The sequence below is a fragment of the Cardiocondyla obscurior genome, linkage group LG23 (genome assembly GCF_019399895.1).
Source record: "Cardiocondyla obscurior isolate alpha-2009 linkage group LG23, Cobs3.1, whole genome shotgun sequence".
In the NCBI taxonomy this organism is placed as follows: domain Eukaryota; kingdom Metazoa; phylum Arthropoda; class Insecta; order Hymenoptera; family Formicidae; genus Cardiocondyla; species Cardiocondyla obscurior.
The window spans coordinates 2,248,843-2,264,639 of NC_091886.1; the positions used below are offsets into that span (position 1 = coordinate 2,248,843).

Genomic DNA, 15,797 nt, shown 5'->3' on the forward strand with positions numbered 1-15,797 from the left:
TTACATTCTTTTTTTATTTTTTTTTATTGTACGTATATTTTCTGATTTTTATTATATTTTTTTTAGACTGAAACTAAGAGCGATCGAACTCAGCTGCTGATCGAGAAATCTGTTCGAGACGACGGTGGAATGTATACTATAACTGCGACGAATGAGCATGGAAAGGATTCAGCCGATATCGAAGTAATAGTAGTGGACAAACCTGGACCACCTCAGGGTCCTTTGCAATACACGGGCACGACACAAGAATCTGTCGGCTTGTCCTGGAATCCACCTGTGGATAACGGCGGATCCGACATCACGAATTACATTGTCGAGGTTTCGGATTATGGTTCTGACAATTGGCGACAAGTGCCTGGATACGTTCCCAGAACGAGCTTTACTGCGAAGGGTTTGATCGAAGGCAGAAAATATGTCTTTAGAGTTCGTGCCGAGAATATGTACGGTGTATCGGAACCGTTGGAAGGTAAACCTGTCATCGCTAAGAGTCCGTACGATCCACCAGATGCGCCAAGCCAGCCTGAGATTCTCGGTTATACTCCTAATAGCTGCAGTCTCGCATGGAATCCACCTATTAACACCGGAGGAAAACCTATCACTGGTAAGTTAATGCAAATTATTTAATTATAACTTACTAGAATAAATCGGCAATTGCATAGATAACGGACCTACTCTCCGATCTTATTCAAATTTTGCACACGCGAAGATTTTGATCTGTAAAAAACGATTTTAATAATTAAAACAATTACCAATAAATCTTGTACGCTTTTTCTTAGTGTTAATTTTTCAATGGCACAATCTACAAACATTTTCATTTATTATTTAATTAAAGTGTTTGACTATTCTCTCAGTTTTTCTTAATATAATAATTGACAACTGTTTTTATCTATATATATATTTTTTTTTAGGTTATTATGTGGAAAGACGCGAACGTGGTGGCGAATGGTTGAAAGTTAACAATTACCCGACACCGAACACGACGTTTACTGTACAAGATCTTCATGAGGGTTCGCGATATGAATTTAGAGTAATCGCTGTCAACGAGGCTGGATCTGGTAAACCTAGCAAGCCCACTGAACCGATTATAGCTGGACATCAACGTCGTAAGTATATTTTAATCAATCACATTATCATATATATATATATATCGCATTAATATCGCATATATATCGCAACTATTTATTATTTTAGTGCGTCCTGACGCACCTGAACCACCGAAAGCGGACAGGATCACTAAAGATTCTGTTACTCTGAGCTGGCGAGCGCCGCGAAGCGATGGTGGCTCAAAGATTCGGGGATATATTATTCAAAAGAAAGCCAAGGGTGATGATGATTGGTCAGACGTAAATGGCGCGCCTGTACCGAGCAATGTATATACCGTGCCGAAATTAAAAGAAGGTGAAGAATATCTGTTCAGAGTATTTGCTGTGAATGATGTCGGCAGTAGCGATCCAAGCCGACCTAGCAATCCAATTGTTATTGAGGAACAACCTAACAAGCCTGTCATGGATCTCAGTGGAGTTCGCGACATTACTGTTCGCGCCGGTGAGGACTTCTCTATTCATGTACCATATATCGGCTTTCCCAAGCCAACTGCCACATGGTTTGCCAACGACGTTGTTAAAGATGAAACTGATCCACGTGTACATCAACAACTGGCCGATGATTTCGCCAGGTTTGTGCTCTTAATTAAAATAACAAAGAATTAAAAAAAAATTACAGCTCTTATTAATTAATTTTTTTATAGTTTGGTAGTGAAGAATGCGAAACGTTCAGACGGAGGGCAGTACAGACTTCAACTGCGTAACTCGTCTGGTTTTGACACGGCAACTGTTAATGTTAAAGTTCTCGATCGTCCTAGCCCGCCAGAAAATCTCCGTGCAGATGAATTTGGTGGCGACGCCCTCACTCTCTTCTGGAATCCGCCCAAAGACAATGGTGGTGCTGATATCACTAACTACGTAATCGAAAAGAAAGAACCGAAAGCCGCGACATGGTCAAAAGTAAGAGATATTAAAATAAATATTTAAAAAAAAGTACAATTAATTTGAAAAACTAATAGAATAATTAATTTAAAAATAATATCAGAGATTCTAAAAAGAATGAACTTACAGGTAAGCAGCTACGTTACGACACCGTTTGTGCGGGTTAGAAATTTGACTGTGGGTCAAGTATATGAATTCCGGGTAATGGCTGAGAACCAATATGGTACGTCGGATCCAGCGACAACTATCGATCCGATCAAAGCGCGACATCCGTTTGATCCGCCAGGCGCGCCTGGTACACCTCGCGGTGTGGAAACTACTGAAGACAGCATTACTATTACCTGGACCAAGCCTCGTAACGACGGTGGCTCACCAATTATTGGATATGTGGTTGAAAAACGTCTCCTTAACGAAGATAAATGGGTTAAGGCTACACCGGCTTTAGTGCACGACATCACTTATAAGTAAATAATTCGTACTATTACATATTCTCGATAATTGTTTTTGATTTTAATAATAATATTATAATAAATCTTTTTATTGATTTCAGAGTTACTGGGCTAATTGAAAATCACGATTACGAGTTCCGCGTAGCTGCAGAAAATGCAGCAGGTCGCGGACCATGGAGCTCCAATTCCGATATTATTCGCGCCAGCGCTCCACCATGTACGCTCTACTATTCTTATTAATAGCAATTTTTTGTAAATATGAAAATATGAATATAATTTAATATTTAAATTTTTTTATAGTCCCACCGAAGATTACAAGTGATCTCAGCATCCGCGATATGACAGTCATTGCTGGAGAACCGTTCACTATCACGGTACCATATACTGCTAATCCTAAACCGAAACCGAACTGGTCTATTAACGGTGAAGAAGTTCTCACTGGTGAAAGGATCAAATTCGAGACAAACGATGTAGCCTCACAATTTATTAATAAAAAGGCAAAGAGATCAGATACCGGCACGTATACAATTTATCTCACGAACACTGTCGGCACGGATTCCGCATCGTGCAAGGTCCTCGTTGTCGGTAAATTTTTTTGTCATATACAATTTATTTTTAACTCCTTTAACAATTTTATTAATAATTTAATTTTACAAGTTTATGATTAGTAATATATTTATTTCTTCTTTAGATAAACCATCGCCGCCTTTAGCGCCTTTGGACATTTCTGATATCACTCCGGAAACTTGCACACTGTCGTGGAAGCCACCTTTCGATGACGGTGGATCGCCAATTACAAATTACATCGTTGAAAAACTGGATCCAGCCGGCGTAAGTTTCTTTTAATTAATAATAAAATTAATTAAAAAAAAATCTTAAGTAAGAAATTATAAATAGCGATTACTAAAATAAGATAATATAATTATTTTTTCGAATCTTTTTCAGTTTTGGGTGAAACTCAGCAGTTTTGCGAGGAGTACACATTACGATGTGATCGGTCTGGAACCGAATCGTACATATAACTTCCGAGTAAGAGCAGAAAATCAGTACGGCATATCCGATCCACTTCAAGCCGACGAACCGATAACAGCCAAATTCCCGTTTACGGTACCAGATCCGCCGGGACAGCCACGAGTCATCGACTGGGACACTTCGAATGCTACGGTAGTCTGGACGAGACCATTATCCGATGGTGGCTCTCGTATTCAGGTGTGTAAAACAATGTCATTAATATTATATTTACGAATATGATTAATTTTGCATATTATTTACGAACAGCCGATATTAAAATGGAAATGCTTTAACCTCAAAATTTACTTAAATTACTATATTTTATTATAAATATTTTATTATAAATTATTAATTTTAAGTTAATATTTTGACGTTATTAATATAATTGTATTTTAATGTGAAATATTAATTACAGGGCTACAAGATCGAATTCCGCGATCCCGCAGAAGACGTACAATGGCGTGTAGCAAACGACTATCTTTTCAAAGACACTACATATGTATGCTATGGCTTGATGAGCGGTCACGAATATGAATTTAGGATCCGCGCGAAGAACGCGGCTGGCTTCAGCAAGCCGAGTCCGCCGTCTGCGCCATTCAGACTGAAGAGCAAATTTAACGTACCGTCGCCACCTGGCACGCCGCAGGTTATCAAAGTCGGCAAAAATTACGTCGATCTACGATGGGAGCCGCCTGTGTCCGACGGCGGTAGTAGAATCACCGGCTATGTTATCGAAAAGCGCGAAGTGGGCAGCGCGATGTGGGCCAAGTGCAACGAATATAATGTTGTCGATACCGAGTATACAGTTATGCATCTGATCGAACGAGGCGACTACGAATTCAGGATTTTTGCCGTGAATGCAGCCGGCAGATCCGAGCCGAGCTCGTGCACCACTCCGGTGAAAATTTGCGAAGTCGAAGGTGGTGAAAAACCAGAATTTATCAGAAACTTGCCTATCAGTCATATTATACCGCTCGGCAAAATGCTCGTTCTTGAATGCGAAGCTACGGGTAAACCGTTACCGACCGCCAGGTTTGCATCTCCTTAATACATTTTTAATGACTATTATATTTTTAATAAAATTGTATTATTATATATATATTTGTTAATTTTAATTGAATTAATATAATTTTTTAACTTTTAGGTGGTTAAAGAACGGCCGCGAGATTACTTTAGGCGGTCGCTTCCGCGCCGAAGCGATAAACGGCATCTACAGATTGATAATATCTGAAGTGTGGGACGCAGACGATGGCGATTACAGTTGCCAAATTTCAAATCCCCTCGGTGTCGCCGCAACCACATGCAGATTAAAGATTGGTACACCACCGCGTATCGAGCGCATGCCGAACGATCTCTATCTACCGGAGGGTGACAATACAAAGATCAAAATTTACTACAGCGGCGACCAACCGATGGACGTGACTCTGAAGAAGGATGGTCGTCAAATTGTAGAGACCACACATATCAAATACACCGTGTTCGACGAATATCTCATTATTTTTATCAAAGATATCCAGAAAGATGACGCCGGTACTTACGATTTATCTATCTCGAACGACAGCGGGAGCGTCAGTGCATCTTTCAACGTATATATCACTGGACTACCTGGCCCGCCGACTGGACCACTTGACGTTTCTGATATCGACAAACATACGTGCACTCTATCCTGGCATCCGCCTAAGTACGATGGCGGTCTTCGAGTTACTCATTACGTGGTGGAGCGTCGCGATGTTAGTCACACGCATTGGATTATCGTGTCGTCATTCTGCAAAGATACCACTTTCGTCGTGCAGGGTCTTACTGAAGGCCAAGAATATCTCTTCCGAGTGATGGCTGCAAATGATAACGGTATGGGCCCGCCATTGGAAGGCACTAATCCGATTAAGGCCAAGGCACCGTTCGATCCGCCTGGACCACCTGGTACACCTAAAGTTATCGAGATAGGTGGTGATTTCGTAAATCTTTCATGGGAAAAACCGGAAACGGACGGCGGTGCTAAAATTCAAGGCTATTGGATTGATAAAAGAGAAGTTGATAGTCAAGCGTGGCAGCGTGTAAATGTTAGCATCTGCTTGCCAACGCAAATTAATATCAGTAACTTAATCGAAGGACGGCAGTACGAGTTCCGAGTATTTGCTCAAAACGTCGCGGGTCTTAGTCCTGAATCAAAGGCTTCGACCTCCGTGAAAATCGTTGATCCGCAAGCGGCAAAGCCTCCGGAGGTCATCCAGCCTCTCCATAAGGTTTGTACTATTTTACCTAAATCACAAGTAATTTTTGTAATTGAAATAAAATGATTTAAGAATGCGGTATAATTTTTTCTTATTTTTTTACTTAGGTGAATTGCGTGCAGAATCACAACGCTCACTTCGAATGTAAAATTATTGGTACGCCGAAGCCAACCATTACATGGTTCAAGGGCGCCCGCGAGATCGTAAACGGTTGCCGTTATCACGTCTATTCCGAGGGTGATACCCATAATCTCATAATTCACGATGTGTTCGGCGAGGACGCCGATGAATATTTCTGTCGAGCGGCGAATAAATGTGGCGTGAAATCTACGAAGGCCGAACTTTGTATCAAGACCCCGCCGAAACTAAATGTGCCACCGCGTTTCCGCGACACTGCTTTCTTCGACAAGGGCGTGAACGTCGTTATCAAGATTCCGTTTACCGGCTATCCGAAACCGAGGATTACATGGGTGCGCGAAGGCGAGGTGATCGAATCCGGTGGACATTATGCTGTTGAAGTTAAAGAGCGACACGCCGTATTGACGATACGTGACGGTAGCCGCATAGATTCCGGTCCTTATCGCATCTCCGCCGAAAATGATCTCGGGCAGGACACGGCCATTATCAAGATCCAGATCAGCGATCGACCAGATCCGCCGAGATTCCCGCAAATAGATAACATCGGTCACGATTCATTAGCTGTCAGCTGGAAGCCACCAGTTTGGGACGGCGGTAGCAATATCACAAACTACGTAGTGGAAAAACGTGAGCATCCGATGAGTAGCTGGATCCGTGCCGGCAACACCCGTTTCTGTACGCTCGCGGTGACCGGACTTAGCCCCGGACAGCAGTACGATTTCCGCGTATGTGCGGAAAATATCTACGGTCGTTCCGATCCGAGCGAAGTAACTCCGCTGATCACCACGAAGGGTGTGATCAAGCGCGAATTCAAAAAGAAAGAATACGAGGTGGATGCAAGTGGCAAAAAAATACGTGGCCGGGAGGATGAGAAGCCGCGTGACTATGATCAATTTGTGTTCGACGTGTACAGCAAGTACGTGCCACAGCCGGTCGAAATTAAGCACACGTCAGTCTACGATAAGTACGATATTCTGGAGGAGATTGGCACGGGTGCATTTGGCGTAGTGCACCGCTGTCGTGAGAGAACCACCGGTAACATCTTCGCTGCCAAATTTATTCCCGTATCGCACGTGATGGAGAAAGAATTAATTAGAAAGGAAATTGACATTATGAATCAGCTGCATCATCCGAAACTCATTAATCTGCATGATGCGTTTGAAGATGACGACGAGATGGTATTGATATTCGAGTTGTAAGTATCTATTTTGAATAAAGAAAATTATTTTTTTTTTTTATTAAGTTCGACGACGAATTAAAACAGATTGTGACGGATTTGCGTTATCCTTGATCTCGATCATTTGTCTCGTTAGCTTGTCCGGCGGCGAGCTGTTCGAGCGGATCACGTCCGAGGGTTACACCATGTCTGAAGCAGAAGTTATTAACTACATGAGACAAATCTGCGAGGGCGTCAAGCATATGCACGAAAAAAATATCATTCATCTTGGTAAGATATTTTAAATACTTTTACATATAAATTTTATGTATAAATTTTATTTTTAATTTGGGAAGTCATTGATTGATCTAAAGATAATTAATTTATAATTAATTATATTATTTTGAATATACAATTGTTTTCAGACATCAAACCTGAGAATATCATGTGTCAAACTCGTAACAGTACGAATGTGAAACTGATCGACTTTGGTTTAGCCACTAAACTTGATCCAAACGAAGTAGTGAAAATCAGCACGGGTACAGCCGAATTTGCGGCCCCTGAAATTGTCGAACGCGAGCCAGTAGGTTTCTATACTGATATGTGGGCTTGCGGTGTACTGGCTTATGTTTTGTAAGTAGATCTTTGTCACTTCATAATTATAGTTACAAAGAAACGCATAAAAATTTGTTACGTTTTCTATTTTTTAAAAGAAATTTTATTGATTAGCGTGCGTGCTTTATTTGTCGTATAGATTGAGCGGCCTTTCACCGTTTGCCGGTGACAACGACGTCGAAACCCTGAAAAACGTCAAGGCATGCGATTGGGACTTTGACGAGGAAGCGTTCCGAGACGTTTCCGAGGAGGGTAAAGATTTTATTAGGAGGCTACTTATCAAAAACAAAGAGTACGTTTTATTATTTTCTTTATAAATATATTTTTAATATTTTATATAATTTATATAAATATATTTTTTCTATATTTTGCTGTTATAATTTATTCACGTTATTGTTGCGTTACCTTTCAGGAAGCGAATGACTGCTCACGAATGTCTCCTTCACCCATGGTTGACCGGTGATCACAGTAAATGGACCAATCCAATCGCCAATAGTCGTTACCTCAGTATCAGAGATAGATTACGTGCCAAGTACGAGAATTGGGACAAATATGTCCTTCCCATCGGCCGCCTAGCCGAATATTCATCTCTCCGAAAACTTTTGATTGAGAAATATAGAATCTACGACTCTTGCTTCGGTAAATAATAAATAAATTTATATATATATAATTAAGCTTCGTAAAAGAAAATGTAAGAAGAAATAATGCAATATGTAACGTTTAAATTAATTATATTTTTACAGATCGACGGCAAGCAGCGCCTAGATTTGTTATTAAGCCACAAAGCGCATTTGCTTATGAGGGACAGAGCGTGAAATTTACTTGCCGCGTGATTGCAATCGCAGCACCGACTTTATCTTGGTCACATAACAATCAGGAATTACGGCAATCTGTCAAATTCATGAAGCGATATCACGGCGACGATTACACTTTTATTATTAACAGAGTGAAACTGGAAGATAGAGGAGAATACATTATACGCGCTGAAAATCATTACGGTTACCGCGAAGAAGTTGTATTCCTTAATGTACAACGTAAGCGTATCAAAGTTTTTAACATAAGATTAATTTTATTTCTATCTGCTATATTAATTAATTTAAAAAATAATTTTTTCTTACATATATGCACTTCTCATTTTATCTTTTTAGCACTGCCAAGAGAAATTCCAAAGTATAGGCCAGAGTTGCATCCTGTACGCAAACGAGAACCGCTTGGCTACAACGTATGGCTAGAGACAATTGAGTCAGCACCGAGTTTCACCTTCCTGCTACGTCCACGTGTCATTCAAATCAGACAAACCTGCAAGCTGCTCTGCTGTCTGAGCGGCAATCCACCACCAACTGTGAAATGGTATAAAGATAGAGAAGAATTGTCTAAATACAATTATCCCATGAGCAACGCTGACGGCGTCGTTACTATGGAGATCGTTGACTGTAAACCAGAGGATAGTGGCAAATATCGTTGTGTGGCCACCAACAAACACGGCAAAGACGAAACTAGTTGTGTGGTTATTGTAGAAGGTATGAGATAAAATAATTTATTAAATTATTATCAAACATAATAACATATTAAAATAAAAAAATTTACAGAGTTTAATACAGTTTTTAATATAGACTTTAATAAATATTTGTAGGTACTGAAGAAACGGAGGAACAAGTAAAATTAGTGCACAACCTTCTACATTCCGGAGGTAGAGTTGTTTTTTATATGCTAAGAGTGTATTTTATATGCTACCTTGTTATTAAAAATAATATTCTATTAAACAATACACATTTTGTCTTGGTTTATCAAATTTATATATTAATATGCTTTTTATAAATATGTAAACTCAGCTACTATATATCTAATTGTAATCGCCGGGAGGAACTAATCCAAAATATAAGTATATAGAACAGAAATAGTATTTAATACAGGTAAGTATAATGAATAACCCCTATTATTCCGTCCGATATAAAATCGCTGAGTTTATACGAAGAAGAACGCTTACTCACACTCTCGATAATCATTCGGCTCTTAACTCTCTCGTTACTAACTGCTTACTGCCCTTCGCGCTCCTAACGCACCGTGTATCTAATATTCTTACGCGCGCTCTGGCCAATAACGCTACGAACGAGACGCAATGCATTCCTCCTAATTAACATACACGCGCTGCAAACCTTACATAATATTTAATTACTTTTATATTATTTAGTTGAAAAAATTATATGTAACTGTATTATGTCTTTATCTTGTAACAAGTGGTTTTAATTTAAGATCGAAAATTCATCGAGCAACCATTGAAACCAGCACCACCGCCGATCGTGACAATTCACAAATCTAGTGGTTACAGTGGCTACAGTTCGACCACTCAGGGCCAGTCAAGCTCCACTTCTTCATACAATGGCAAATACAATTCCACAACTTCCTCATATAAGGTATATAAAATATTTATTAAACACATTTAAAAAATTAAACATAATAAAATTATATTTAAATTAAAAAAAAAAAAGAAGAAATTACTGATATATTTCTTGGATATAATTTTAGGATAGCTCAAGCGTCAAAGTCAACGAATCCGATAAACGAAGCATTAAAAAATATGGTTCAAAGCTCGATACCACCGGTAGTCCATCTCGGTCCAGGAGCACAACGAAAGAACTTATTCGTAAGTATATCGTTTTAATACTGAATGGCTAAATTATTTAATAATATTTAACGTTTAAATCTAACACGAATACATCGCAGAACCCTCGGACGATACAATGAAACCACCGCAGTTCGCTCAGAAATTAAAGAATCTTACGATTAACGACGGCGAACATCTGGAACTTACAGTCAAAGTCGACGGCGACCCAGAACCGCAAATTACTTGGAGCAAAGACGGCAAGGTAGATGCATAAATCTGAAATTTATATTTCGGATATATACAGGATATATACAAGAATATACAGAATAATTTTTAGAACGAGTTTATTTAAATTGCATCTGAAAGAAACAGGTCTGTTAGAAATTATTTGCGTTTACGATAATATCTTTTTGTAGCTGCTGAGTTCGTCGGAGATTGTCGATCTCAAATATAAGAACGGAGTAGCAACTCTCATGATCAACGAGGTATTTCCCGAAGACGAAGGCGAGTACGCGTGTCTCGCAACAAATAGCATTGGCAGCGATACAACATCCTGCAAGCTGACTGTAAAACGTAAGGCTATCTGCATCTCGTTAACATTAACGTTAATTTAGAAAAATTAAGTTTAAAGTTATTTGATCTGCTTTAAGCAAAAATTGATTCATAAATAAAGTAATAATTTCTTTTTAGCCGTGAAGAACGCTGCCGGGAAAAAACAGGGCGATGACAAATCGCCGAAGATCGTCGATCATCTAACAAGCAAATACGTGAAAGACGGCGAGGCTGTGACCCTCAGTTGCCGAATAATTGGTGCGAAAAAGTTCGACGTGATATGGTTACACAACAATAAAGAAATCAAGCCTAGCAAGGACTTCCAGTACACTAACGAAGCTAATATCTACAAACTAATTATTGCCGAGATATTCCCCGAGGATTCCGGCACTTACACGTGCGAAGCTTTCAACGATGCAGGAGAGAGCTACTCGTCGTGCACGTTAAGCGTACTCGGTAAGAAAATTACTTTTAACTATTACGTTTAACTAGTTTGCTATTTATGATCGATATTTTATATTTTATTATTTTATTATTTAATTTCTTTTAGCTCCAAATGAAGAGCCGAAAAGCCCAGCGTTCGCGACATTCCCGCAGTCTGCAACAGTGAGTGAAGGCGAGTCGGTCACTTTCACGTGCAAGACTGATACCGCGCCTTTGAAAGGTAATTAGTCCGTAATAGCAATTAAAAAAATTAATACGGCAGTAAGAATAAGTAATAATTTAGAAAATAACTTAAATAAGTAAATAGGTTTTTATAATTTTCTTCGTTTTTTACGTTTCATTATGTAAAACTCTTGCTATAATTGTTTTAGTGACTTGGTTGAAGGATGGCAAGGCGATTCCTGAAACGAGCAGCAGATATCACTTTAGCTCGGACGGCAGCACGTCTTTCGAGCTTGGTATTAAGACGTGTACGGCCAGCGATGTCGGTCAATACTTAGCGCGTGCGATCGGCCAGAAGGGCGAAACAAACTCTGCGTTCGCTCTCAACGTTGTTAACCCTGGCGAGCTGTGAAATTAACCTTGAATTACACGTCGATTATCATCGCGGTCGACGACCGAAATGAAGCAAATTGAAGCGGTTTGGTCGTAGCGAACATTTTTAGAGCATGCCATATCCCTTTGTACAGATGGAAAAAGAGAATTATAGAAGACTAATGTTAATCTTTTTCTCTCTCTCTCTTTCTCTCTCTATCTCTTTCATTTATTCTGTATGTAAATTATTCTGAAACGCTGTATTTTCATCCTGTGTGTTTGTCAAAATGTCGCGTGATCCGCACGATATGTTAGAATTGTTCGAACGCGGCTTGTTGGCACGACGAAAATTGTGAATTCGCCGCCACCGCATACAAGCCTTACGGATAGCACGCGCAATTTATTGCTAAATTATTCGGCTTTGCTATATTACACGACTTGGCACACACTCGAGTACACGCAGCTACTTAACGATCGTTTAACTTAACATATCGTGATAATATTCGAAAAAGAAAAGAAACGAGTGAAATAATAACGCCCGCGATAATTTTTTCGGTGAAACCAGCCAGCATCCGCGAACATCTGTTTTTAATATTACATCTAAAATCCTCACCGAAGAAATTTTTCGATGGTGTTAAAGCGAACGCGCAAGTACTTTTACGCGATACTATCGCAATGTGTCTTCCTATTCCATTATAATGCACTGTCGTGTTTTACTTGTTTGAAGACTGCTTCCGTCAAAAAGTTTACGATAAAATAAAATGATAATAATTTAAAACGAGTCTTTTGAATAACACGTTCCTATCTTATTAATATAGAGTTGTCATTCATTTTTTCTATATTTATTTCGTGTTAGCGTTAATAAAATACAGAAGTTATGGTATACACATTACCATTCTCAAAACACTTGGTTTAAGTTAAGTACATAATCCAGTTAATAAACAAATTTATTTTATATAAAAATTATATGTTATACATAAAAATATTTCCATACTGATACAAAGTTAATTATTGAATACAGTCTTTGGTATTCGTAAAGATTAATGAGTTATAAATTTGATAAATTGAGTATTCGTTGTGTGTAAATCAGCTGGATTACATAAACCAAAAAAAATGGAAGATCTATTTGAGATCCAAGGATGAAATTTTGTTAGATTTTGTATGGGAATGTTATGCAAGTGTACATTAAAGTCTGCTTTATCTTTGTCATAAATATCAACACATAGCAATACATGTGATTTTTCATTCGCGTCAAGAAATGGCATTAAATATAAATTAAATTCTGTGTTCTTTGTCGGTAATAGAAAAATTTTATTTTCTTTTATTTCCGCATTGCTCGTCATCTTAATAGTGTTCTTTCCTTGAAATGTCATAGGTTTTATTGCAAAATTACAATTTTTCATATTGCAGGTGTCTGTGACAGCCTTTAAAATTATTTTATCTTGATTGAAATCTGGAAAACGTTAATTTATTTATTTATTACAACGAATAAAGTTTCTTTTTCAGTTATTTAATGTACAAACTGCAATATTTACCAAAGTAGCATGGCATATTTTCAAGAGACATTACTGGCATAGTTTGTAATCCTTGAAATTCCATTACTTTCCATATATCCTGATTTAAAAAATAAATATAAAAAATAGGCATATATTCAGTTACAATTAATTTGTTTTTAGAAACGAAATGTGTGGGAACGCTGGTAAACTGCAAATCTACTTCTGCATTTGACGATGTCCATACACCTGCATTATTCAATACAAAATTAATATATTTTTTAATGAATAAAAATCATTAACTTTACAAAGATATAATTACGAGAAGCAATCTAACAACACCATACATATAAAAATGCAATTTATGTCTTTGAAATTATTATACGGTATTTAGATTTGAATATTTTACATATTAATAAAATGTGTACAATGTAATTAAAATTACCTGTATAAATATCGTAAATATCTATAGTTTGCAGTTTTTGCCGATATTTTCCTACACCATACACCAGGACTAATTTGTTATTGTTTAAAAACACAGTAATCATATGTCTCCTTTCTTTCGGCATACTAAAATTATAAATTTAAGATTTCTAAGTTGAACTGTTTAAATTGTCTTGGCATATTTTATTTAATATTTTATTTATATGATAAAAATCTTTACACTGTTTCAAGGAACCATTTCTTGGATATTAGCGAATACCGCCATATATTTTTGTTAAATCTTCCTGAACCAATACCATATTCTCCACCACAAAGATATAAATCGTATCCTTGAGTAAAAAAATTACATAAAAATCGTACACAATTAAGACTATTGTTTCAGATAAAGCAGAATAAAAAAATAATAGTCTGCATACTTCTACCAATCACCTGCACTCCTTCAAGAGCTTTACCAGTGTTGAGACACTGTTCAGTAATGTCTGTGGGATATTGGAATGAGGTAAGTTGAAAAAAATTATTACCATCCCAGCAATGAATAAACTGATCACTATTTTTATCTTTATAAGACACAATACTGTGACAAATTTTTCCTTCTTTATTTTTTGAGGAAAAAAATGAATCTATACATATTTCAGATGTACACTGCAAAAAGATAAGAGATTTTATAGTTTATAAAATTCTAATGCATATTATTGCAGAGTGTAATCAGAAAATGAAATAATTGTTTTAAATATGTTGAAGAAAAACTTATGGTTTCTGTACTATTTGTAAATTTATATTCAATAAAGTGTAAAGATGTTTAACATATACTCACATCATTATTATAACGTTTCCACTCAATTAAAATTTTACTCAGTTGAAAATTTATTTGTTTTACAAGGTGTAATGCATTGTGTTTTATATATCTAAGATTAATGTTTCCAACTAATTTCATAAAATTTTCCTGTGACAATTTACAAACAGACTCAAGTGGCAGTTCAATAAAACGGTCTAAACAACAGGCCAAGGAAAGATCTCGTAATATGCTAATATTCAGTTCTTGTGCTATCAGCCAAATGTGAATTACATATTTTGGTGACATAAATTCTCTCTCCAGCTTGTCGGTTATATTTTCTATTAAATTATCTGCTGCAAATAGAACACTTAATTCCAACAAAGTCAAAAGTCTATCAAGTAATTTAGATTCATCACTTGTCATCTCAAATAGAAATATAATTTTGTCATTGTGAATCCAATCGATAAAATCCTAAAAAATTATTATAAGATAATGTAATTATCACCTTAAATATAATTAAAGATAAAATTATGGTTTTCATTAGACTGTGGGATTTATAGGAATAAAATTCGATGCACGTTTTATGTATAATTTGTTTAAATTAGCTAACCTGCAACAGAGTAGAGGATATGTCGTAATTGATAACGTATTCTGTTCGATTACGTTCTAAATAATTTGGAGATAGAAGAGCGGCAAAATATTGGCTTTTGACAATTAATTTCTTTTTCTCAACCTCGAATCGCTCATCTTTGAGAATCAAAGTCACTGTTTCATGTGCTCTCTCGTTCTCACGATTATCATCTCCCATTTTAACCTGTACGCGTTCGATGCGATAAATGTATTCAGACACAGAAATCTCTTTATCGTGTTCTGCGATATCACGCTATCAACGCGCCGAGGCGACTAAAGGGACTACTAGACAGACTAGACGACAATCGACAAATTCGTCAGACTTGAGTTGCAGAGGCCAAAGCACACATTTCACACATGCCGTGCAACACCGGCTGTTGCCGGCCACCAAAGACTGACATGACAATACGTGCGTTCAACGCAGAGAGCCCAACTTGGAATCGCTGGCGCCGAAGCGCTGGTTTCACACGTCTACGCATCTACACGCGTGGAAGCCGCGATTCCGAGTTGGGCTCTCTGGTTCAACGAAATAACCGCTCAACGAGCGCTCAGTGAGCGGTTGTTACGCTGAACGCACTCAATGAGAACTGAGAAGAAAACGCGGTCCACTACTACATCGATCCCTCCTTTTTCGACAGCCAAGGACAATTAAACTAACAATTAATAAAGAGCTTTAAAAAAAGGTATTCATTTTTCTTTAATTTTATAACAATTAATTCTTAAATTCGTAAAACT

The 15,797-nt window shown here is 37.6% G+C and overlaps 2 protein-coding genes across 13 annotated transcripts in view; one reads left to right on the top strand and one right to left on the bottom strand.

Moving 5' to 3' along the window:
* Bent (projectin protein bent) overlaps nt 1-12,498 on the top strand; it is a 76,833-nt gene extending 64,335 nt beyond the window's left edge. For all 12 annotated transcript variants that reach the window (XM_070671513.1, XM_070671514.1, XM_070671515.1 and 9 more), the window contains 26 exons: nt 67-601; nt 909-1,103; nt 1,192-1,675; nt 1,748-2,003; nt 2,115-2,449; nt 2,536-2,651; nt 2,735-3,019; nt 3,126-3,265; nt 3,380-3,643; nt 3,861-4,477; nt 4,590-5,688; nt 5,784-7,009; nt 7,128-7,261; nt 7,396-7,603; nt 7,725-7,877; nt 7,998-8,224; nt 8,329-8,619; nt 8,734-9,105; nt 9,219-9,275; nt 9,839-9,999; nt 10,112-10,229; nt 10,310-10,452; nt 10,607-10,763; nt 10,881-11,198; nt 11,293-11,406; nt 11,558-12,498. In XM_070671513.1, the coding sequence (XP_070527614.1) occupies nt 67-601; nt 909-1,103; nt 1,192-1,675; nt 1,748-2,003; nt 2,115-2,449; nt 2,536-2,651; nt 2,735-3,019; nt 3,126-3,265; nt 3,380-3,643; nt 3,861-4,477; nt 4,590-5,688; nt 5,784-7,009; nt 7,128-7,261; nt 7,396-7,603; nt 7,725-7,877; nt 7,998-8,224; nt 8,329-8,619; nt 8,734-9,105; nt 9,219-9,275; nt 9,839-9,999; nt 10,112-10,229; nt 10,310-10,452; nt 10,607-10,763; nt 10,881-11,198; nt 11,293-11,406; nt 11,558-11,760 (8,208 nt within the window). In that variant the 3' untranslated portion in view covers nt 11,761-12,498. The remainder of the gene's footprint in view (nt 1-66; nt 602-908; nt 1,104-1,191; nt 1,676-1,747; nt 2,004-2,114; nt 2,450-2,535; nt 2,652-2,734; nt 3,020-3,125; nt 3,266-3,379; nt 3,644-3,860; nt 4,478-4,589; nt 5,689-5,783; nt 7,010-7,127; nt 7,262-7,395; nt 7,604-7,724; nt 7,878-7,997; nt 8,225-8,328; nt 8,620-8,733; nt 9,106-9,218; nt 9,276-9,838; nt 10,000-10,111; nt 10,230-10,309; nt 10,453-10,606; nt 10,764-10,880; nt 11,199-11,292; nt 11,407-11,557) is intronic.
* Nucleotides 11,910-15,736, bottom strand: LOC139111320 (uncharacterized). The gene is made up of 7 exons (XM_070671526.1): nt 15,043-15,736; nt 14,472-14,903; nt 14,074-14,299; nt 13,878-13,986; nt 13,659-13,783; nt 13,256-13,462; nt 11,910-13,173 (listed from the first exon to the last, which is right to left on the bottom strand). Exons 1-7 carry the CDS (start codon nt 15,238-15,240, stop codon nt 12,761-12,763), a joined length of 1,710 nt encoding a protein of 569 aa, XP_070527627.1. The 5' UTR covers nt 15,241-15,736; the 3' UTR covers nt 11,910-12,760.
* Nucleotides 15,737-15,797: the final 61 nt, after the last annotated feature.

Coding starts and splice junctions, on each gene's coding strand:
- LOC139111320 (XM_070671526.1), bottom strand. CDS start 15,240: ATGGGAGATGATAATCGTGAGAACGAGAGAGCACATGAAACAGTGACT. Junction 13,987..14,073: donor AGTGCAGGTGATTGGTAGAA/GTATGCAGACTA, acceptor TTTTTACTCAAG/GATACGATTTATATCTTTGT. Junction 13,174..13,255: donor AAATATGCCATGCTACTTTG/GTAAATATTGCA, acceptor AACGTTTTCCAG/ATTTCAATCAAGATAAAATA.